This window comes from Pseudophryne corroboree, chromosome 10, assembly GCF_028390025.1.
Source record: "Pseudophryne corroboree isolate aPseCor3 chromosome 10, aPseCor3.hap2, whole genome shotgun sequence".
In the NCBI taxonomy this organism is placed as follows: domain Eukaryota; kingdom Metazoa; phylum Chordata; class Amphibia; order Anura; family Myobatrachidae; genus Pseudophryne; species Pseudophryne corroboree.
In genome coordinates, this window is record NC_086453.1 from 63,496,545 (window position 1) to 63,521,439 (window position 24,895).

At 47.2% G+C, this 24,895-nt stretch overlaps 1 protein-coding gene across 1 annotated transcript in view; it reads right to left on the reverse strand.

Moving 5' to 3' along the window:
* Positions 1–217: 217 nt before the first annotated feature.
* The window catches only part of LOC134966018 (excitatory amino acid transporter 2-like), a 148,278-nt gene continuing 123,600 nt past the window's right edge, over positions 218–24,895 (reverse strand). Inside the window, exons 7-9 of the mRNA XM_063942468.1 lie at positions 11,382–11,576; positions 11,153–11,287; positions 218–892 (exon numbers count right to left, since the gene is read on the reverse strand). Coding sequence (XP_063798538.1) covers positions 631–892; positions 11,153–11,287; positions 11,382–11,576 — 592 coding nt within the window. The 3' untranslated portion in view covers positions 218–630. The remainder of the gene's footprint in view (positions 893–11,152; positions 11,288–11,381; positions 11,577–24,895) is intronic.

Genomic DNA, 24,895 nt, shown 5'->3' on the forward strand with positions numbered 1-24,895 from the left:
GTCCGAATTGAACTCATGTGGCAGGATGTAATGCCGCCTAAGTTCGGCGGGCATGCGGGATGGCGGCAAAGCCATGCCTTGTAAGCGATTGCCCCTTTAAAAAAAAAGTCAGAGTTCAGCCGCCATCCTGCACGCCCGCCGAACTTGGACGGCATTACATCCTGCCCATGGTCTCAGTGCTTTCAAACAGCAATGCTAACCACTGTGCTGAGTAAAATATAAGGTTTTATTGGTCATAGAGCAGCACAATTGGATTTTATAATCACAGTCACAGATAATATACAACCATGCTTTGTTTAAGGTTGACTTTAAATATTTTCTTAAAAGCACATGTGGGGCGCTACGGCCTAGCGAGACGGCAGTTTGTAACAACTGTGTACTAGTTTACTGTTGAGAGATCCAAATCTGCGTAGAACTGGGGAGAAGCACTTTTTGGACAGATTAGTGCACAAACAATAGGCATCCCCTAACCAGTAGACACCTGTGTCCTCTCATTAGAGACTCTCCATCTATGATCTGCCTGGTTAGTATTAACATTAATTAGGAAAAATGGGCCACCTGAGACTGGCACTCGTAGATGATGCTGCAATCACAATGGAAGCATGGTTGAAGGTACAGCGTGTGAGATAACTAGAGGTGCAGAGAGGGCTCTACTTGAACCTCATACTCATCAGTGGGCAGGGAGGCATAGACAGAGAATGGCGGGGTGATAATGCCTTCTCTAGCAGCTCTCTTTATACTCTCATGGTTCATCATGTGCAATTTCATCATGTCTAACCCATCCTTCGCATGTTTAGCGTCGATGGCAGCTAGCTCGGCTTTGGAAAGGTGGTAGATTATGCCAGCCCCGAATGAGTCACCAACGACGTTGATTGAGGTTCTCATGCGATCTCTGTACATTGAAGAGACGGAAAGAGGAGAGGTAGACAGTTATATGAGAAAATACTCATGGTTATGATTTGGGTCTATAACGAGAACACTGATTATAATTCGGCTCTATCCCAAGAACACTGGTTATGATTTGGCTCTATAACAGAGGTTCTCAAAGCGGTCTTCAAGGCACCCCAATGGTCCATGCTTTAAGTTTATCCATGCTTCCACAGGTGACTTAATTAGCACCTCAGTCTATTTGATTTAACCATCTGTGCTGAGCCATGGATATACCTAAAACCTGGAAGGTTGGCGTGTCTTGAGGACCATGTTTGAGAACCTCTGCTCTATAACAAGAACACGGGTTAAGATTTGGCTCTATAACAAGAACACGGGTTAAGATTTGGCTCTATAACAAGAATACGGGTTAAGATTTGGCTCTATAACAAGAACACCGATTATGATTTGTCTCTATAACAAGACACTGATTATAATTTGGCTCTATAACAAGAACACGGGTTAATATTTGGCTCTACAACAAGAACACGGGTTAAAATTTGGCTCTATAAGTCCGACCGAAGGCTGAATATATATATATATGTAAGCACTGAGGTCATACTAAACCACAAGGGGTTTTGAGGGTTGCCACTTTAAGGATGTGTTATGATTGTTTTTGTTTATTATGGCATGATTAGGGGTCAGCCAATGGTGGTCAAGTGGGGAGGAGAGTTTTGTTTGAAACTAGGCTGAGGCAGATTATCTGCCTCTTGATTCCTGTTTTTCTGGACAGAGAAGTACTCCATTTTGGGTTCTCATAGTCACTGATAATTCTTTCCCTGTGCTGTTTTCCTAATCTTTGATTTTCTTTTGCATTTCTTACTACCTTCTGTTTCATCTCCTATTCTTCACTATATATATCAACTCTATTCTTTCCCTGTTCCTCTCCCTCTCATGATGTCTCGCCCCCAGCGCCTCTCTTCCATCCCCCCCGCCCGCTTTATGGATGCTTATACTATTGGGGGCCATGCAGCTGCTGGCTCCCGGGCTGTTACCCGCAGCGGTCGCCAGGCGGCTCTGGTATCCAAGCCCGTGCGGCCTCGTCTGCCTACAGCCCTGCCGCCAGTTCCGGTGAAGCAAGCAGCCTTCACCGGGTACTTCTCCTGGCTACGGCTGCAGGCTTCGGCACTGCTCCACGCCGCGCTCGCAGGTCTGAGCCCGGCGCTACTCCTGCCGGGTCCCAGCGGGAGCGTGGTCGAGTGGTGCTCTCCCCGGCAGCGGCAGATGGCAAGGGTGCTGCTGGGGGTCCGGGCGCGAGCGTTCGTGCTCCCGCGCTCGCCGGGCTGCCCCTGCGGCTAATGTAAGTGCTTTGCCCGTACGGCCAAACACAGCGGCCGCCGGGTCCAGGCAGCAGCGCAGGCTACACAGGATCTCCTCGGCGGCCGCCGCTGCCGGGGGATCAGGACGTGGGCGTCCACCCTCCCAAGATCTGGGCAGTAGAGGGGGCGGGGCTTAGCTCCGTGCCGCAGTTTCACTGGCATGCAGGAGGGGGAGGCTGTGGCTGCATGCCATCACAGGGGACAGGCAAGGCAGGCTTCTCCCTCTCCTGTGGTGCCACAGAATAGGGGGGGGGGCAGGCGGGGGAGAGGTATTAGGGCTAATTATGCTAAGCCTCCAGTGCAGGGGGACAATCAGGGGCAGCAGACGGCCACAGCCTGGAACAGGGGGCTGACGGGTCCAGTAGGGTAGTAGGGGCTGCCGCTAGCGTCCCACTGTAGAGCGAGGTGGTGAGTCATGGGGGGCATTCACAGGGTGGAGCAGCAGTTGGGACCACGGATGTGGTGTCTTCAACTGCGTTCCACCGTACTGCCGTTCTAGGACTGGCACCTGGGCTCCCCAGTACATCAGTCATGGTGGATAGGGTCGAGCAGTCACCACGGACCGAGGTTACGGGGGTCCGGGAGGGCTGCGTAGGCACAGCACCTTCTTTAGCTCCGCCTCAGGTGCTGTCTCCATTGCGCAGGGCTAAGCGGGCATGGCTACAGCGCTCCCGTTTAATTCCTCAGAGGTGCTCCACCCCCACGGTCACGCTAGCGCTCCCTGTCACTGTCACTACCGCATCGTCGAATGCTACCCCTGACCATTCCGAAGCGTTGGAGGCGGTCCAAAAGTTGGTGTCACTGGCGGAAGTTTTGGCCCCATTGTTGGCGGGGTTACCTTTGCAGGCAACTGGCGCGGCAGCTGGGCAATCTGGTCCAGATACTATATCTTTGCAGATGGCGCATGGACAGGAACAGCTAGGTACCCTTGCTGGTCAGGTGCTTGCTGCGTTGGGGGTTCAGGTGCCCCTTTCTTCCGCCCAGCTTGATACCAGGACTTCTGCTCCCACTGTCTCTTTCGATGCCTCGTTGTCCGCTCCTTTTCTGGATGTCTCCACAGGTGCTACCCCGGATGTCGTGTTGGAGGCGCAAGCCGCTTCGGGTCGTGCGGCAGAAGATGATGCAGTTGCAGGTCCTTCAGGTGGGTCTTCTGCGCCTGCCAAGCTATCCAGCAAGTGGGTAGTATCGTCGTCTTTTTCCTCTAGTTCCAGTTCGGATAGCTCAGAAGGGAAGGGCGCAAAATGGTCAAGGTTCAGCCGTCGCCGTTCTAGACATAGGGCTAGGAGGACCCGCTCCTCCAGTGAAAGCAGTTCTGGGTCACCGGTGTTCCCGCGAGGGGAGGAAGTCCATTCCATTAATACTTCGGTGCTTCGGGGTTTGCGCCGTAGTATTCACGATAGAATTAAAAAGGGGAAGTACGTTAATGTGTTTGCACTGACAGCTAAGAATAAGAAAGCGCTTAGGGCAGCAAAGCGGCGAGGTGGCGTGGGCGAACATACTTATTGTTCATATCACAGATGGCAGGCTGGGTTTTCATGTTCGCTGCATGTTATATGGGGACCAGGCCTCAGGAGCACATGAATGTCATCAAGTATCTCCATTTGATACATTCCATGTTCCGCTCCGATAGTGATAATTCTTGGCGGATGTATGATGAGGAATTCCGGCGCAAGCAGTCGGGTACCTCTGTTATTGACTTTGGGTGTAAAGATGTTGAGGTGTGGCTGGAGCTCCCATGGTCAACTTCTGCCCAGGCAGTCCCCGCGCTGCGGCGTCCGCAACCTCCCTTTCGAGGGGCTCCTCCATCGCCAAATCCGGGTAGGTGCTATGCCTTCAACAATTCCAGCTGTCCGGCAGGAACCCGTTGTAGATTTCGGCATGCTTGCCTCCGCTGCGGAGGATCGCACCCCACTAAAGACTGCCTGCGCGCAAAAGCAGGGCCTGCCACCGACCGTCCGCAGGGGGCGGGACTAAGTAAGGCCGCATCTCCAATCCGACTCAAGCGGATGGAGTGTTGGTTGAGGATGTATCCCAACAGGGCTGAGGCTGAGTTTTTGTATTCAGGTTTTCGAGATGGTTTTCGGTTGCCAATTTTTGGGGTGGTCCCGGTGGGGTTACCAAAAAATTTTAAATCTGCAAGGGAATTGCCGCAGGTGGTGTTGGAGAGGGTGCGAAAGGAGGTCACGTTGGGCCGAATGGCTGGACCTTTTCCATCACCCCCTTTGGCGGACCTGGTTCTGTCTCCGGTGGGTGTTGTCCCCAAGAAGGAACCAGGTAAATATTGGCTGATACAGCATTTGTCTTACCCATGGGGATCCTCGGTAAACTATGCCATTCCTGCAGAATTGTGTCGGGTGCGATAGCAGTCATTCGATCAGGCATTGGATCTGGTTAGAGCTTCTGGTCAGGGATCCTTGTTGGCCAAGATTGATGTGGAATCTGCCTTTCGCCTGCTGCCGCTACATCCTGAGTCGTTTCGGTTCATGGGCTTTCGCTTGTCTAGCGGTTTCTACGTTGACAAGTGCTTGCACATGGGCTGTTCTATTTCGTGCGCCTTTTTCGAACGTTTTAGCACTTTTCTACACTGGTGCATGATGGCTGGCACCGGGGAACGCGGGGTGGCTCACTACCTTGATTTCCTGTGCATTGGGCCGGCAGATTCGCCCCGTTGCGGTGAGCTCCTGTTTTCGGTACAGGTGCTCTTTGCATTTTTTGGGGTCCCGGGGGTGCGCGATAAGACCAAAGGGGCTGTCCTTTTTGGGTATCGAGATTGATACACTAGCTGGCTGCTGTCATCTTCCTCGTGAGAAGATAGATAAGTTGCGTGAGTCTATTACAGTGGCGCTGTCAGTTGGTAAGCTCAAGCTGTGTCAGATACAGTCCATGCTAGGCCTACTTCACATCGCTTGCCGGTTGGTGCTCATGGGTAGGGTGTTTTGCAGGAAACTGGAGCGATCCACATCCGGCATTGCGCTCCCGCACCATTTTGTAAGGTTGTCAGCTGAGGTAAAGCGAGATTTAAGGATTTGGGATGTCTTTCTTTCCCAGTTCAATGGCTACTGATTTGGCCAGCTCCCGCCTGCAGCAACTTGCAACTTCAACTCTTTACTGATGCTGCGGGGGCGTCCGGCTTTGGGGCTTTTCTCAACGGTTCTTGGTGTGCCGCACCTTGGCCGGCGGACTGGATTCGGGAGGGGTTGACAAGGAACATGCTGTTGCTTGAACTGTTTCCCATAGTGGTGGCATTGGAGTTGTGGGGGGACCGTTTGAGCAACTCTAGCATTGTTTTTTGGTGTGACAACCTTGGAGTTGTGCAGGTGATCAATCGTCAGAGTTGCTCCTCTCTGCCGGTTGTTCGTTTGCTGTCCAGGCTGGTCATTCGCTGCCTTATCCTTAACATTCAGTTTGTAGCAAAACATGTGCCTGGGGTTCAAAATGTAATTGCGGACGCGCTTTCTAGATTTGATTGGCTTAGGTTTCGTGCACTGGCTCTTCAGGTGGAGTTAGTGGGTGACCCATGTCCTCTTTATGTTTGGCAGGTGATTAGGCCGGCATGGTGGAATTAGCAACCCGTGCGATTGCACCAAGAACATTGCGCTGCTATCGAGCGGGTTGGCTTGAATGAGAGCTTTTCCATAAATCTGCGGCTCAGGCAGGTAAGGGCTTACAGACAAAATCAGCTGCGCAAAGTATCAGGGAAAGGACAGTACAATTTTAGGAGAACCGATGTATGTATATAAATTGATTTATTAATGAAAAAGCATAAAATAGCAGTAAAAGATGACATTAAATTGTTGGATATAAAAATATTCCTTTGAGAAAGTCACGGGTCACGTGACGAAACTAGTTAGGCCACGCCTCCTGTCTGCACACCTGCCGAGGTATCCGATTTGAAAGCATCAGCGGGTTTGTTCTCCCCGCAAGCCGTCCTTCATCTCCACAGAGATCCCAGAATAGCCGCGGATCTGAATTCTTGAGCCGCCCATATCAACATACGGCTCCCCGTCAGCCGGATAAACCAGCACACGGCTTATACTTTACAGTGAATCCACGGCTCCCTCTCCCCTGCGGCATTCGCACAGTGGGCATTGCAGGACACATCGCCGAGGACGCTCGGCTTTGGACCAGCCCACCTAAGGAGAGGTAATTGAACATTAAATAACACTGGATCACTCCCTCAATTTATTATTATGGGATGTCTACTGCACTGATCATTCACTTCCAATATTAACCTTACGGCTACTACCATCTATTGCTTTCCAACAAACAGCTGGACTTTATTTCCTTTTGTGGACTTCTATATAGAGAACTGACACAATTTGGTGTCTGTTTAAACGGATAAACTCAGTCAAGGTGTGCCTTTTTATAAAATTGTACTGTCCTTTCCCTGATACTTTGCGCAGCTGATTTTGTCTGTTTCTTTATTCTCCAACCAAACACCCACATAGTGTTTTTCAGCCGCGCATGTATCAGGGTAATTTGATTATTAGCCTCCTGCAATTGAGGCGCTGTAGAAGCAGTCTTCGGTTTTTTCTAGGTAAGGGCTTACGTAAGACTATGCTGGCTTTCGTATGGAGCCTTTACACTCAAGGGCATTCGGTTGCCGCAGTGAGGCGTATTCTAGCAGGCGTTTCTTATTTCTCATCACTGTACGATATAGGCCTGATCCCTCAAGGTCCTTTCTGGTGTCAAGGCCATTGAGGGGTTGGTACCGGTCAATTCCCCCGTCGGTTGATTGCAGACAACCAATTGACAATTTGCTTTTGCCCCGTCTTTTGGATTCGGTTTCAGAGATATGTTACTCTTCATACGAAAGTTTATTCTTCCGTTTAAGTTTTTCCATGGCGTTCCATGGAGCATTCCGGGTTTGTGAGCTTGTTGCTCCTTCCAAATGGGTTGAATCTCCCCTCTCTTGTGAGGACGTAATAGTTCAACCTGAGGTTCTTTTATGTCACCTGCGGCGTTCCAAGACTGACCAGGTTGGTAGAGGGCATTGGCTATCGCTTCGGCCACGCTCAGACGATAGGGTGTGTCCTGTGACGCTGGCTCAGGCCTTCCTGCAGGTGCGGCCTGACCTGTCTGGGGCATGGTTGATGCATGCAGATGGGATCCCGGTTACAAAATACCAGTTTTGTCATGTCTTGAAGCATGGTCTGGCTGCATTGGGCCTATCCTCGGAAGAGTTCGGGACGCATTCATTTCGTATCGGGGCTGCAAAATTTGCGGCTGTCGCAGGCCATTCCGATGCTGAGATTCAGTACCTGGGTCGGTGGCGCTCTAACGCGTTTCGGTCATATATACATCCGAGTTTATCTGTTTTTCGTCAACAAACATAGCTGACTGGAGGACTAACCACTCGCCGACATACTGCGGGAATTTTTGAGGAATTTCACTTCCCCCGGGGGTCCAATTGGCACTCCAATTATGATTATATGGCGTTAGTAATGTTAGCTACTCCGGGGGTTGAGTGTTTTCGCCTCAAGGTCCGGTCGGCTACGTTTGTCTTCCCCTACTGTCCCTCGTTTGTTGCCCTGTTGTGTTGTATGGAGGTGGATCTTTGTTGGTTTTGTTGTTCTCATATATATCTGCCCTTCAGGTGCTGACTGAATTTTAACGTGTTTCAGGTGGACCTGCTTGCAAGCCGGTGTGGGTGCTAGGGCATTCTTATGTTTTTTGGGCGGCTCGTTGCCCAGCTGCTGTGGATGCCGATTATTTTCAACATGCTCCACTGATTCGGTGGTTAGGTTTTCGAGGGATGCGCTGGGGCTCGCTCCGGGCTCGCCTTGTTGAGGCTGTACAGTGTTTTGGATTGCCGAAGGTTTTAATGTTACACTTAGGGGGCAATGATATTGGTCAGCTGACAGCTCTGGAGTTGCGTTCGGTTATCATCAGGGACTTGAATGTGATCGCTGAGGCTTTGTCTGAGTGTAAAATGGTTTGGTCTTCTTTGGTCCCTAGGCGTGTTTGGCGAAATGCTAGGTCTGGTGCTCGGTTGGATGTGGCTCGGAAAAAGGTAAATATCGCAGTGGCTTGTTTTCTGTTGGAGAATGACGGCGGAGTGGTGGAGCATGGTTTGATTAGATTCCAGGATGCACACCTTTACCGGTCGGATGGGGTTCACCTTAGCGCTGAAGGTATTGCCATTTTCGTGGAGAATTTGTTCTGCTGGTTAAGTGAGTTTCTTTAGAGATTGTTTGGTGGCAGTGCTGCGACGTAGGCCTGGCTTTGGCGGTAAAGAACGGTTGGTTGTTAAGTTTTTAGGCTTTAGTGGGTGCGCTCTCCTTGCAGTGGGATATGGCGTAAACCAATTGTCCTGGATGGGAAATGGTTACACCACCTGAACGGGTGGGTTGTGGAGTGGAGAGTTGAACACCAACGCTTGGTTTTGTGTGTGTGTTTGTTTTCCCTGTCCGTTCTTTAGTACCGCCACCATTTAAAGAAAAAATTAAAAACAGTACCTGTCAATAATAAATTTGACAAAGATTTTAAACGCCAGCACTGTTGTCTGTGTCTTTATTTTAGTTGTTAAGTTATAACAGGTAGTTGTGATTAAATACAGGTAAAGCGGGTAACAGGAAAAATACCCCGATAGTGGGTTTAGTCCGACCGAAGGCTGAATATATATATGTAAGCACTGAGGTCATATTAAACCACAAGGGGTTTTGAGGGTTGCCACTTTAAGGATGTGTTATGATTGTTTTTGTTTGTTATGGCATGATTAGGGGTCAGCCAATGGTGGTCAAGTGGGGAGGAGAGTTTTGTTTGAAACTAGGCTGAGGCAGATTACCTGCCTCTTGGTTCCTGTTTTTCCCACCCTCCCTCCCAGTTTGTGTGGTTGGTTAGTTGATTCAGTATGTGGCGGTAAAGAACGGTTGGTTGTTAAGTTTTTAGGCTTTAGTTGGTGCGCTCTCCTTGCAGTGGGGTATGGCGTTAACCAATTGTCCTGGACGGGAAATGGTTACACCACCTGAACGGGTGGGTTGTGGAGTGGAGAGTTGAACACCAACGCTTGGTTTTGTGTGTGTGTTTGTTTTCCCTGTCCGTTCTTTAGTGTCGCCACCATTTAAAGAAAAAATGTAAAATAGTACCTGTCAATAATAAATTTGCCAAAGATTTTAAATGCCAGCACTGTTGTCTGTGTCTTTATTTTAGTTGTTAAGTTATACAGGTTGAGTATCCCTTATCCAAAATGCTTGGGACCAGAGGTATTTTGGATATCGGATTTTTCCGTATTTTGGAATAATTGCAAACCATATTGAGATATCATAGTTATGGGACCTAAATCTAAGCACAGAAGGCATTTATGTTTTATATACACCTTATATACACAGCCTGAAGGTAATTTTAGCCAATATTTGTTTTTACTTTGTGCATTAAACAAAGTATGTGTACATTCACACAACTCATTTATGTTTCATATATACCTTATACACACAGCCTGAAGGTCATTTAATACAATATTTTTAATAACTTCTTGTAATAAACAAAGTTTGTGTACATTGAGCCATCAAAAAACAAAGGTTTCATTATTTCACTCTCACTCAAAAAAGTCCATATTTCGGAATATTCCGTATTTCGGAATATTTGGATATGGGATACTCAACCTGTAATAGGTAGTAGTGATTAAATACAGGTAAAGGGGGTAACACGAAAAATACCCCGATAGTGGGTTTACAAGAACACTGATTATGACTTGACTCTATAACAAGAACACTGATTATGATTTGGCTCTATAACAAAAACACTGATTATGGTTTGGCTCTATAACAAGAACAGTAGGAAGCTTGGTAGAGATTCTGGTTGGATCCCATGTTAGTGCCAGCTCCATATGATAGCAGAGACATTACTTTGTCTTTCTCGTTCTAACAAATGGTAGAATATAGCATGGAATAGGCAGCGTTGATTACAGAATGTCTGCAATATCTAAATCATAATTATACATTAGGAAGAAATTAAAATGGGACATCACAAAAAATTAACCAACTAAAAAATAAAATCATACTCCCAACTAATAAGATGATTTTTTTAAGTTACTTTCACTAACTTTACTGTGGCCTTCTGTTGGAAATATAGATTATTATAAACCTTCTTATTACCTTTTTATAGCTATAACATATTACGCAGCGCTTTACAGTGTGTGCTTCATTATTAATTTCCTGCCCTGAAGCTTACAGTCTAAGGGCTTGGTGCGGAGTTGCAAATACTGTATGTAAATAGAAACCTTCCACAGAAATCTAGTGCATTTTCCCCTTGTATGCCGAGTTGTGCGTACCTTAAGATATGTTACTACTGCACATTATCTTCATAAGTGCACAATTTCACCTGCCCTATACATTCACTGGTGTCCAGGTCAGCATAGTCTGCTCAGAGCCAGGTAAAGATCCAGGGGGGCCATAAACAATTTACCAGTCTGGGGTCTTCCTCTTATGGTCCATTCATACCCTACTTTTAATTTGCCCTACATACATTAGGAAAGCGCTAAACTGAAAATAACACAACATACAAACACTAAATTATACACACTCAGGATGCAAGAGATTCTGCCGCGCCGAGCGTCAATCTCCCTCAAGATGTGCGTCTATTTGCATAACCTGGGAGCGACAAAGCTACTTCGCTAGAGTGCACTGATCAATTTGATGTGCAACATTTGTACATTGGTGAGCAAATGAGTCAGAGGCTTCTCTCCTAGCATATCAGTTGCGCCGATCGTCTCGCGACGTACAGTGTATAGACGCTAAGTGTATGAGGACACATCTGTAGTAAAAATAACGCTTATTTACATAGCTGGTGGAAATGTTAGCATGTCCGTTGGTAGACTTGCGCCCCTGTACAACCATGCATTTAAGCGCTAAAGACATCTATCTGTCTCTATAAAATGCCGGTATTAAATATTGCCAAATACTTACAATAACCAGTCAACAGCAATTAGTAGACTGATGTCCTGGGTTGGTAGGCCAACAGCGGTTAAGATGAGGAGCATAGTGACAAGTCCAGCACTGGGAATACTAGCTGCCCCCACGCTGGCTAAAGTCGCTGTAAGGCTACAAAGAATAGAAGATAAAATTAAACCTGTCAGTGTAAAGGATGTACAGTAAGTACTAATTTACACAGGTGAGAGTTACAGAACCAGTTTACCTCACAGTTGCTATTTGACCCGCATCCAAATACACTCCATTCATTTGAGCTATAAAGATGGCTGCCACGGCCTCATATAGTGCTGTACCGTCCATGTTAATGGTGGCTCCAATAGGCAAAACAAATCGTGTTACACGCTTGTCAATCTGCAGGTTCTCTTCCAAGCAGCGGAATGTGACCGGTAGCGTGCCAGCACTGAAACATTAAATGGTGTATTAGGAACATATTTATGCAATAAACGTACATGTGTGGTAATGACTATGGAGCAAGCATTGGACAGAGATAAATTGGGAAAGTTTCCCAAAGCAGCCAATGAGCATCTGTAATTTATCTAGCACAGTCCATGTATCTGTTAACCACTGTATTCATAAAAGATTTAGCTGAACTACCACTTGTAGGGCCCTATATAACAACCTGGGAATTGAGGTATGGGCATGATTCCTGTTTTCCTGGCTCTACATTTGAATTTATTGCCGCTTTAAATAAATGGGCTAATGCTCCTGAATTGTATGCACGCCTAGAACACCACATGGCTCCTGAAGACTAATGATGGGTTTCACCTATAACGGCCACCTTTCCTGGGTGACATAAATTCACATGGTGCTAGGATGCCGCCAGGACTTAACAAAGGTACAAAGAGTCAATGTGGAAACCCGACCAAAGAATGCGCTGAGGTGGAAAGAGAAATAATAGTGCAGAGGCTGTAGGCAAATACACAGAGAAAAAAGGTAATGGCTGAAGCTGGGAGAGGAAGGAAGCAGGCTGAGAATCGTAGGTCCAGAAAACGGTACAATAGCAGACAGATGCAGGACTGACAAAGGCAGAGTGCAGGCAGGGATTCCAACAAGAATCTAGGCAAGCATGGCTGGCAAGAACAAGCAGGAAAGTACTAGAGTACTGCAGCAGGGCAGGTGACTTCCGGCAGGACAGACGCTATAACCAGAAAGGAGACTGAGCCCTCCCTGCTTTTTAATAAAACTTGGGGCCAATCAAAACCCCAGAACAGAGACATGTGCCTTGCAATGAATTACACTGCAGCTGAGTAGCTGCACTTACAGAGACAGGCCTCTTGAAATTACATACAGTACACTGCTGCTGAGTGAGACAGGCCATTGCAATTACTAACAGACAGAGGCGTAACAAGGGTAGGGCGAGTGGGGCACGTGCCCTGGGCGCCTTGGTAGGCCCAGGAGAGGGGGGCACCGCCGCCGGCCAGGGCATCATGCCCCACTCGCCCCTGTTACGCCGAAATGTGAGGGGAAGAAAGCGCAGCGTCTCTCCCTCCGCTCACCGCCGCTACCAGAACTAGCAGTGCTGCCAGCAGCGCTGCTGTGTCCGGTCTCCGGCGGCATTAGCCAATCAGAGCTTGCGGACCGGCTCCTGATTGGCTGCCGGTCCGCGAGCTCTGATTGGCTAGCGAACCGGCGCCAGACAGCCGCCGGACACCTGGAACGGTGAGTGGAAGGAGAGGCGCGGCGCTGCGCTGCGCTCTCCTCCCCTCACAATGTTATCAAGCCTATCAACAAGCGGTGAGTGACCCGGGGGGGGGGAGACGGCACAGGGGGGCATGTATCTGGCACTGAGTGGGGCAATGTAACTGGCACTGTAGGGCGTGTATCTGGCACTGTGGGGCACGTATCTGGCACTGTGGGGCATGTAACTGGCACTGTGGGGCATGTATCTGGCACAGTGGGGCATGTATCTGGCACTGTGGGGCACTTAACTGGCACTGTGGGGCATGTATCTGGCACTGTGGGGCATTGTAACTGGCACTGTGGGGCATTGTAACTGGCACTGTGGGGCATGTAGCTGGCACTGTGGGGCATGTATCTGGCACTGTGGGGCATGTAACTGGCACTGTGGGGCATGTATCTGGCACTGTGGGACATGTATCTGGCACTGTGAGGCAATGTAACTGGCACTGTGGGGCAATGTAACTGGCACTGTGAGGCAATGTATCCGGCACTGTGGGGCAATGTATCCGGCACTGTGGGGCAATGTAACTGGCACTGTGGGGCAATGTAACTGGCACTGTGGGGCATGTATCTGGCACAGTGGGGCATGTATCTGGCACTGTGGGGCATGTATCTGGCACTGTGGGGCATGTATCTGGCACTGTGGGGCATTGTAACTGGCACTGTGGGGCATTGTAACTGGCACTGTGGGGCATGTAACTAGCACTGTGGGGCATGTATCTGGCACTGTGGGGCATGTATCTGGCACAGTGGGGCATGTAACTGGCACAGTGGGGCGAAGTAACTGGCACTGTGGGGCAATGTAACTGGCACTGTGGGGCATGTAACTGGCACTGTGGGGCATGTATCTGGCACTGTGGGGCATTGTAACTGGCACTGTGGGGCATGTAACTGGCACTGTGGGGCATGTATCTGGCACTGTGGGGCATGTAACTGGCACTGTGGGGCAATGTAACTGGCACTGTGGGACATGTATCTGGCACTGTGGGGCAATGTAACTGGCAATGTGGGGCAATGTAACTGGCACTGTGGGGCAATGTAACTGGCACTGTGGGGCAATGTATCCGGCACTGTGGGGCAATGTATCCGGCACTGTGGGGCAATGTAACTGGCACTGTGGGCCATTTTCAGTGGCCACGCAGCTTCTGGTGCGTGGCCACACCCATTTTTTCGTCACGCGGCGCGCGCACATGCTTCTTTGACTGATTTTTTTTTTGGGGGGTGCGCCATTTTCCATCTTGCCCTGGGCTCCGAAATCCCTAGCTACGCCTCTGCTAACAGTGCTGCTGAGTAACTGCACTTACAGAGACAGGCCCCTTACAATTACTTGCACTGCAGTTGAGTAGCTGCAATTACAGAGACAGGCCCCTTACAACTTACACTGCACCTGAGTAAGTGCAGGTACAGACACAGGCCCCTTGCAATTACTTACACTGCTGCTGAGTAGCTGCACTTACAGAGACAGGCCCCTTGCAACTTACACTGCAGCTGAGTAGCTGCACTTACAGAGACAGGCCCCTTGCAACTTACACTGCAGCTGAGTAAGTGCAGGTACTGGCGTATAGCGGATGGAGTCCCAATATTTGAGAAGAGTATTAAACGTCATCCTGGAAACTACAGACCGAGAATAGTGGGGAAACTATTGGAAAGTATACTAAGGGACAACATACCAGGATTACTTGGAGAACACCCATGTTGTTAATAAGAAGAACCAGCATGGTTTTGTGAGAAGTAGGTCATGTCAAACTAATTTGATTAGCTTCTATGAGATAGTAAGCGACAATCTCAACCAGGGTAATGCAGTTGATGTGATTTATCTAGATTTTGCAAAAGCTTTCGACACAGTACCTCCCAGGAGGCTGACTTTCAAATTAAGGGAGCTCGGTATAGGAGACACTATTTGTACATGGGTGAGTAATTGGCTTGATAACAGGGAACAGCGAGTGGTGATTAATGGGATGTTTTCCACCTGGGTTACAGTAATTAGTGGAATACCACAGGGTTCTGTGCTGGTGCCACTACTGTTTAATATATTTATTAATGATTTAGGAGTACTAGAAAGCACAGTTTAAATTTTTGCAGACTATACTAAAATATATAGGGTAATCAAGTCAGATGTGGATGTGGAGTCTCTTCTGAGCGATTTATTTAAACTGGAAGTTTGGGCAATGAAATAGTGTATGAAGTTTAATGTGGAAAAACTTAAAGTTATGCACTTTGGGACTAAGAATAAACAGGCATTTACAAAATATAAATATTTACAAAGCTATGTGTGCAAATGCTAGGAGATTAGGCGACAAAATTCCAGAGCTAGTTGCAATAATGACAATGGATAACCTGGATATTGTGGCAATTACAGAGTCATGGTGCAATGAGAATCATGACTGGGACATAGCTATACCAGGAAATAATTTATTTAGGATGGATAGAATGGGAAGAATATGAGGAGGGGTAGCAATGTATGTGAAAAAAAGCATAAATGCTACTTTAATACAAAATATTGAAGACAAAACTGAGGCCCTTTGGGTCACCACAAAAACCGGGGAGAAGGATATTATTCGCACTGAGGTGATCTATAGACCACCAGGCCAGGGGCAGGATTTGGACAGAAACTTATTGTTGGACATCACTAAAATGGCTTTAAAGGGAGAAGTCATAATTATGGGAGACTTTAATTTACCTGATATAAATTGGGAGGGGTCTTTTGCAAGTTCAGCTACAAATGGCAAATTTCTAAATTCCTTACAGGGAGCATCTCTCAAGCAATTGGTGAGGGAGCCCACTCGCAAAGACTCAATATTAGATTGAATTCTTACAAATGGAGACAGGATATCAGACATATATGTGGGTGAGCACCTGGGATCCAGTGATCATCAAGCAGTATGGTTTAGTATAAAGACAGGATCCAACTCCTGTCACATAAAAACAAAGGTGTTGGATTTTAGGAATGCTGACGTTGTAAAAATGGGGAGATGTTTAAGTGATTCATTGGCGGACTGGAGGGACTTGGAAGAAGTGCAGGAGAGGTGGGAAAACTGAAAAGTGCAATACTAAGGGCAACAGACCTTTGTATCAAAAGGGTTAGGAAAAGCACCAGGAAAAGGAAGCCAGTGTGGTTCACAAAAGAAGTATCAACTAATGTGAAAGTAAAAAAGATGGCTTTTAGGAAATACAAACAGACTCAAAATAATAACGACAAAGAGGTGTATCTTGACCGACAGAAGGATGCTAAGAAAGTGATCAGACGTGCAAAGGTAGAAGCTGAGGAGAAAATGGCCCAGTCAGTAGGTAAAGGGGCAAAAAAAAATTTCAGTATATAAATGAAAGGAGAAAATCAAATGGAGGAATAATACGACTTAAGACAGAGAGTGAGAATTTGGTGGAGGGAGACAAGGCAATAGCAGATCACCTAAATCATTATTTTTTCTCAGTATTTACTACAGAAGGAGAAGGGAAGGGACCATAGTTAAGCTGCAAGGACATTCTTAAAAATAAGGTAGATGAAACTACATTTACAGAGGAGAAAGTCTTAACAAAACTTTCAAAACTAAAAATGGATAAATCAATGGGGCCACATGGGATACACCCAAGGATACTAAAAGATCTGAAAGATGTGCTAGTGGCACCATTAACAGAATTATTTAACAAGTCACTAAATACGGGTGCCATTCCAGAGGACTGTAAAAAAGCAAATGTAGTTCCACTTCACAAAAGTGGAAGCAAGGAAGAAGCAAGTAACTACATATCAGTAAGCCTTATATCAGTAGTAGGGAAAGTAATGGAAAAACTATTAAAAGAAAGAGTTGTGGAATATCTTAAATCAAACAACTTACAGGATCCAAAACAGCATGGATTTATTGGTGGGAGCTCATGCCAAACAAATCTTACTGACTTGTTTGACTCTGTGATGAAAATAATAGATCAAAGGGGAGCTGTAGATGTAGCATATCTAGACTTTAGTAAGGCATTTGACACTGTCCCACATTGCAGACTGCTAAATAAACTTGAAAGCGTGGGAGTGGATTATAAAATAGTTAAATGGATAAGAACCTGGTTGTAGTATAGGAAACAGACAGTTGTAGTAAATGGAGTGCAATCTATGGAGGGAAATGTTACCAGTGGAGTCCCCCAGGAATCTGTACTTGGACCAGTTCTCTTTAATATCTTTGTTGATGACATTGCAAATGGTATTAAAGGGAAAGTATGCCTTTTTGCAGATGATACAAAGATTTGCAACTGGGTAGACACACCGGGAGGGGTAAAACAAATGATTGATGACCTAGCTAGGCTTGAGAAATGGTTAAGAATGTGGCAACTACAGTTTAATGCTAAAAAAATGCAAAATCATGCACTTGGGTCTCAAAAACCCAAAGGCTAAATATAGTATCAAGGGTACTATAATTGAAACTACTGAGGAGGAAAGGGATTTAGGAGTCACTACTTCAAATGACTTAAAAGCAGGAAAGCAATGCAACAAAGCAATGAGAAAGGCAAGTCAGATGCTTGGTTGCATAGAGAGAGGAATAAGTAGCAGGAAAAAATAAGTAATAATATCACTTTATAGTAGTGATGAGCGGGTTCGGTTTCCGAGAAACCGAACCCCCCCGAACTTCACCTTTTTCACACGGGTCCGAGGCAGGTTAGAACCTTCCCGCCTTGCTCGGCTAACCCGAGCGCGCCCGAACGTCATCATCCCGCTGTCGGATTCTCGCGAGATTCGGATTCTATATAAGCAGCCGCGCGTCGCCGCCATTTTCACACGTGCATTGAGATTGATAGGGAGAGGACGTGGCTGGCGTCCTCTCCGTTTATATACGAGACAGTTGATTGCTTTGCTTGTTTATTTTACTATTGTGGGGAGGATTGGGGAGCAGCTGTTAGGAGGAGTACAGTGCAGAGTTTTGCTGATAGTGACCACCAGTTTTTTATCCGTTCTCTTGTCTGCCTGAAAAAAACGCTCCATACCATATCTGTGCTCAGTGTGCTGCACGATATATCTGTGCTGAGTGCTCACACTGCTTAATTGTGGGGACTGGGGAGCAGCTATAGCAGGAGTACAGTGCAGAGTTTTGCTGACAGTGACCACCAGTATACATTTGTCTGCCTGAAAAACACTCCTGTGGCTTTTTTTTTTATACTAGTAGTTTAGCAGTTTGCTGACAGTGTCCACCAGGTCCATTATACTGTATATAGCAGTACGGTAGGCCACTGCTGTACCTACCTCTGTGTCGTCACTCGTCATCCATTAAGTATACTATCCATCCATCTACATTGTATACCTGTGGTGGCTTTTTTTTTATACTAGTAGTTTAGCAGTCTGCTGACAGTGTCCACCAGGTCCATTATACTGTATATAGCAGTACGGTAGGCCACTGCTGTACCTACCTCTGTGTCGTCACTCGTCATCCATAAAGTATACTATCCATCCATCTACATTGTATACCTGTGGTGGCTTTTTTTTTATACTAGTAGTAAAGCAGTCTGCTGAGTGTCCACCAGGTCCATTATACTGTATATAGCAGTACGGTAGGCCACTGCTGTACCTACCTCTGTGTCGTCACTCGTCATCCATTAAGTATACTATCCATCCATCTACATTGTATACCTGTGGTGGCTTTTTTTTTATACTAGTAGTTTAGCAGTCTGCTGACAGTGTCCACCAGGTCCATTATACTGTATATAGCAGTACGGTAGGCCACTGCTGTACCTACCTCTGTGTCGTCACTCATCATCCATAAAGTATACTATCCATCCATCTACATTGTATACCTGTGGTGGCTTTTTTTTTATACTAGTAGTTTTGCAGTCTGCTGACAGTGTCCACCAGGTCCATTATACTGTATATAGCAGTACGGTAGGCCACTGCTGTACCTACCTCTGTGTCGTCACTCGTCATCCATAAAGTATTCTATCCATCCATCTACATTGTATACCTGTGGTGGCTTTTTTTTTTATACTAGTAGTTTAGCAATCTGCTCAGTGTCCACCAGGTCCATTATACTGTATATAGCAGTATGGTAGGCCACTGCTGTACCTACCTCTGTGTCGTCACTCGTCATCCATTAAGTATACTATCCATCCATCTACATTGTATACCTGTGGTGGCTTTTTTTTTATACTAGTAGTTTAGCAGTCTGCTGACAGTGTCCACCAGGTCCATTATACTGTATATAGCAGTACGGTAGGCCACTGCTGTACCTACCTCTGTGTCGTCACTCATCATCCATAAAGTATACTATCCATCCATCTACATTGTATACCTGTGGTGGCTTTTTTTTTATACTAGTAGTTTGGCAGTCTGCTGACAGTGTCCACCAGGTCCATTATACTGTATATAGCAGTACGGTAGGCCACTGCTGTACCTACCTCTGTGTCGTCACTCGTCATCCATAAAGTATACTATCCATCCATCTACATTGTATACCTGTGGTGGCTTTTTTTTTATACTAGTAGTTTGGCAGTCTGCTGACAGTGTCCACCAGGTCCATTATACTGTATATAGCAGTACGGTAGGCCACTGCTGTACCTACCTCTGTGTCGTCACTCGTCATCCATAAAGTATACTATCCATCCATCTACACTGTATACCTGTGGTGGCTTTTTTTTTTTTATACTAGTAGTTTAGCAGTCTGCTGAGTGTCCACCAGGTCCATTATACTGTATATAGCAGTACGGTAGGCCACTGCTGTACCTACCTCTGTGTCGTCACTCGTCATCCATTAAGTATACTATCCATCCATCTACATTGTATACCTGTGGTGGCTTTTTTTTTATACTAGTAGTTTGGCAGTCTGCTGACAGTGTCCACCAGGTCCATTATACTGTATATAGCAGTACGGTAGGCCACTGCTGTACCTACCTCTGTGTCGTCACTCGTCATCCATAAAGTATACTATCCATCCATCTACATTGTATACCTGTGGTGGCTTTTTTTTTATACTAGTAGTTTAGCAGTCTGCTGAGTGTCCACCAGGTCCATTATACTGTATATAGCAGTATGGTAGGCCACTGCTGTACCTACCTCTGTGTCGTCACTCGTCATCCATTAAGTATACTATCCATCCATCTACATTGTATACCTGTGGTGCCTTTTAGTTGTGCGCATTAAAATATGGAGAACAAAAATGTGGAGGTTAAAAAAATAGGGAAAGATCAAGATCCACTTCCACCTCGTGCTGAAGCTGCTGCCACTAGTCATGGCCGAGACGATGAAATGCCATCAACGTCGTCTGCCAAGGCCGATGCCCAATGTCATAGTACAGAGCATGTAAAATCCAAAACACAAAAGATCAGTAAAATGCCTCAAAAATCAAAATTAAAAGCTTCTGAGGAGAAGCGTAAACTTGCCAATATGCCATTTACGACACGGAGTGGCAAGGAACGGCTGAGGCCCTGGCCTATGTTCATGGCTAGTAGTTCAGCTTCACATGAGGATGGAAGCACTCATCCTCTCGCTAGAAAAAAGAAAAGACTTAAGCTGGCAAAAGCACAGCAAAGAACTGTGCGTTCTTCGAAATCACAAATCCCCAAGGAGAGTCCAATTGTGTCGGTTGCGATGCCTGACCTTCCCAACACTGGACGGGAAGAGCTTGCGCCTTCCACCATTTGCACGCCCCCTGCAAGTGCTGGAAGGAGCACCCGCAGTCCAGTTCCTGATAGTCAAATTGAAGATGTCAGTGTTGAAGTACACCAGGATGAGGATATGGGTGTTGCTGGCGCTGGGGAGGAAATTGACAAGGAGGATTCTGATGGTGAGGTGGTTTGTTTAAGTCAGGCACCCGGGGAGACACCTGTTGTCCGTGGGAGGAATATGGCCATTGACATGCCTGGTCAAAATACAAAAGAAATCAGCTCTTCGGTGTGAAATTATTTCAACACAAATGCGGACAACAGGTGTCAAGCCGTGTGTTGCCTTTGTCAAGCTGTAATAAGTAGGGGTAAGGACTTTAACCACCTCGGAACATCCTCCCTTATACGTCACCTGCAGCGCATTCATCATAAGTCAGTGACAAGTTCAAAAACTTTGGGCGACAGCGGAAGCAGTCCACTGACCAGTAAATCCCTTCCTCTTGTAACCAAGCTCCTGCAAACCACACCACCAACTCCCTCAGTGTCAATTTCCTCCTTACCCAGGAAAGCCAATAGTCCTGCAGGCCATGTCACTGGCAAGTCTGACGAGTCCTCTCCTGCCTGGGATTCCTCCGATGCATCCTTGAGTGTAACGCCTACTGCTGCTGGCGCTGCTGTTGTTGCTGCTGGGAGTCGATCGTCATCCCAGAGGGGAAGTCGGAAGACCACTTGTACTACTTCCAGTAAGCAATTGACTGTACAACAGTCCTTTGCGAAGAAGATGAAATATCACAGCAGTCATCCTGCTGCAAAGCAGATAACTCAGGCCTTGGCAGCCTGGGCGGTGAGAAACGTGGTTCCGGTATCCATCGTTAATTCAGAGGCAACTATAGACTTGATTGAGGTACTGTGTCCCCGGTACCAAATACCATCTAGGTTCCATTTCTCTAGGCAGGCGATACCGAAAATGTACACAGACCTCAGAAAAAGACTCACCAGTGTCCTAAAAAATGCAGTTGTACCCAATGTCCACTTAACCACGGACATGTGGACAAGTGGAGCAGGGCAGACTCAGGACTATATGACTGTGACAGCCCACTGGGTAGATGTATTGCCTCCCGCTGCAAGAACAGCAGCGGCGGCACCAGTAGCAGCATCTCGCAAACGCCAACTCGTTCCTAGGCAGGCTACGCTTTGTATCACCGCTTTCCAGAATACGCACACAGCTGACAACCTCTTACGGCAACTGAGGAAGATCATCGCAGAATTGCTTACCCCAATTGGACTCTCCTGGGGATTTGTGACATCGGACAACGCCAGCAATATTGTGCGTGCATTACATCTGGGCAAATTCCAGCACGTCCCATGTTTTGCACATACCTTGAATTTGGTGGTGCAGAATTATTTAAAAAACGACAGGGGCGTGCAAGAGATGCTGTCGGTGGCCCGAAGAATTGCGGGCCACTTTCGGCGTTCAGACACCGCGTACAGAAGACTGGAGCACCGCCAAAAATACCTGAACCTGCCCTGCCATCATCTGAAGCAAGAGGTGGTAACGAGGTGGAATTCAACCCTCTATATGCTTCAGAGGATGGAGGAGCAGCAAAAGGCCATTCAAGCCTATACATCTGGCCACGATATAGGCAAAGGAGGTGGAATGCACCTGTCTCAAGCGCAGTGGAGTATGATTTCAACGTTGTGCAAGGTTCTGCAACCCTTTGAACTTGCCACACGTGAAGTCAGTTCAGACCCTGCCAGCCTGAGTCAGGTCATTCCCCTCATCAGGCTTTTGCAGAAGAAGCTGGAGACATTGAAGGAGGAGCTAAAATAGAGCGAGTTCGCTAGGCATATGGGACTTGTGGATGGAGCCCTTCATTCGCTTAACCAGGATTCACGGGTGGTCAATCTGTTAAAATCAGAGCACTACATTTTGGCCACCGTGCTCGATCCTAGATTTAAAACCTACGTTGTATCTCTCTTTCCGGCAGGCACAAGTCTGCAGGGGTTCAAAGACCTGCTGGTGAGAAAATTGTCAAGTCAAGCGGAACGTGACCCGTCAACAGCTCCTCCTTCACATTCTCCCGCAACTGGGGGTGCGAGGAAAAGGCTAAGAATTCCGAGCCCACCCGCTGGCGGTGATGCAGGGCAGTCTGGAGCGAGTGCTGACATCTGGTCCGGACTGAAGGACCTGCCAACGATTACTGACATGTCGTCTACTGTCACTGCATATGATTCTCTCACCATTGAAAGAATGGTGGAGGATTATATGAGTGACCGCATCCAAGTAGGCACGTCAGACAGTCCGTACGTATACTGGCAGGAAAAAGAGGCAATTTGGAGGCCCTTGCAGAAACTGGCTTTATTCTACCTAAGTTGCCCTCCCTCCAGTGTGTACTCCGAAAGAGTGTTTAGTGCAGCCGCTCACCTTGTCAGCAATCGGCGTACGAGGTTACTTCCAGGAAATGTGGAGAAGATGATGTTCATTAAAATGAATTATAATCAATTCCTCCGTGGAGACATTCACCAGCAGCAATTGCCTCCAGAAAGTACACGGGGACCTGAGATGGTGGATTCCAGTGGGGACGAATTAATAATCTGTGAGGAGCGGGATGTACACAGTGAAAGGGGTGATGAATCGGACGATGATGATGAGGTGGACATCTTGCCTCTGTAGAGCCAGTTCGTGCAAAGAGAGATTGATTGCTTCTTTTTTGGTGGGGGCCCAAACCAACCAGTCATTTCAGTCACAGTCGTGTGGCAGACCCTGTCGCTGAAATGATGGGTTTGTTAAAGTGTGCATGTCCTGTTTATACAACATAAGGGTGGGTGGGAGGGCCCAAGGACAATTCCATCTTGCACCTCTTTTTTCTTTCATTTTTCTTTGCATCATGTGCTGTTTGGGGAGTATTTTTTTGAAGGGCCATCCTGCCTGACATTGCAGTGTCACTCCTAGATGGGCCAGGTGTTTGTGTCGGCCACTAGGGTTGCTTAGCTTAGTCACACAGCTACCTCATTGCGCCTCTTTTTTTCTTTGCATCATGTGCTGTTTGGGGACTATTATTTTCAAGTGCCATCCTGTCTGACACTGCAGTGCCACTCCTAGATGGGCCAGGTGTTTGTGTCGGCCACTAGGGTCGCTTAGCTTAGTCACACAGCTACCTCATTGCGCCTCTTTTTTTCTTTGCATCATGTGCTGTTTGGGGACTATTTTTTTCAAGTGCCATCCTGTCTGACACTGCAGTGCCACTCCTAGATGGGCCAGGTGTTTGTGTCGGCCACTAGGGTCGCTTAGCTTAGTCACACAGCTACCTCATTGCACCTCTTTTTTTCTTTGCATCATGTGCTGTTTGGGGACTATTTTTTTCAAGTGCCACCCTGTCTGACACTGCAGTGCCACTCCTAGATGGGCCAGGTGTTTGTGTCGGCCACTAGGGTCGCTTAGCTTAGTCACACAGATACCTCATTGCGCCTCTTTTTTTCTTTGCATCATGTGCTGTTTGGGGACTATTTTTTTCAAGTGCCATCCTGTCTGACACTGCAGTGCCACTCCTAGATGGGCCAGGTGTTTGTGACGCCCACTAGGGTCGCTTAGCTTAGTCACACAGCTACCTCATTGCGCCTCTTTTTTTCTTTGCATCATGTGCTGTTTGGGGACTATTTTTTTCAAGTGCCATCCTGTCTGACACTGCAGTGCCACTCCTAGATGGGCCAGGTGTTTGTGTCGGCCACTAGGGTCGCTTAGCTTAGTCACACAGCTACCTCATTGCGCCTCTTTTTTTCTTTGCATCATGTGCTGTTTGGGGACTATTTTTTTCAAGTGCCATCCTGTCTGACACTGCAGTGCCACTCCTAGATGGGCCAGGTGTTTGTGTCGGCCACTAGGGTCGCTTAGCTTAGTCACACAGCTACCTTATTGCGCCTCTTTTTTTCTTTGCATCATGTGCTGTTTGGGGACTATTTTTTTCAAGTGCCATCCTGTCTGACACTGCAGTGCCACTCCTAGATGGGCCAGGTGTTTGTGTCGGCCACTTGGGTCGCTGAGCTTAGTCACACAGCTACCTCATTGCGCCTCTTTTTTTCTTTGCATCATGTGCTGTTTGGGGACTATTTTTTTCAAGTGCCATCCTGTCTGACACTGCAGTGCCACTCCTAGATGGGTCAGGTGTTTGTGTCGGCCACTAGGGTCGCTTAGCTTAGTCACACAGCTACCTCATTGCGCCTCTTTTTTTCTTTGCATCATGTGCTGTTTGGGGACTATTTTTTTCAAGTGCCATCCTGTCTGACACTGCAGTGCCACTCCTAGATGGGCCAGGTGTTTGTGTTGGCCACTAGGGTCGCTTAGCTTAGTCACACAGCTACCTCATTGCGCCTCTTTTTTTCTTTGCATCATGTGCTGTTTGGGGACTATTTTTTTCAAGTGCCATCCTGTCTGACACTGCAGTGCCACTCCTAGATGGGCCAGGTGTTTGT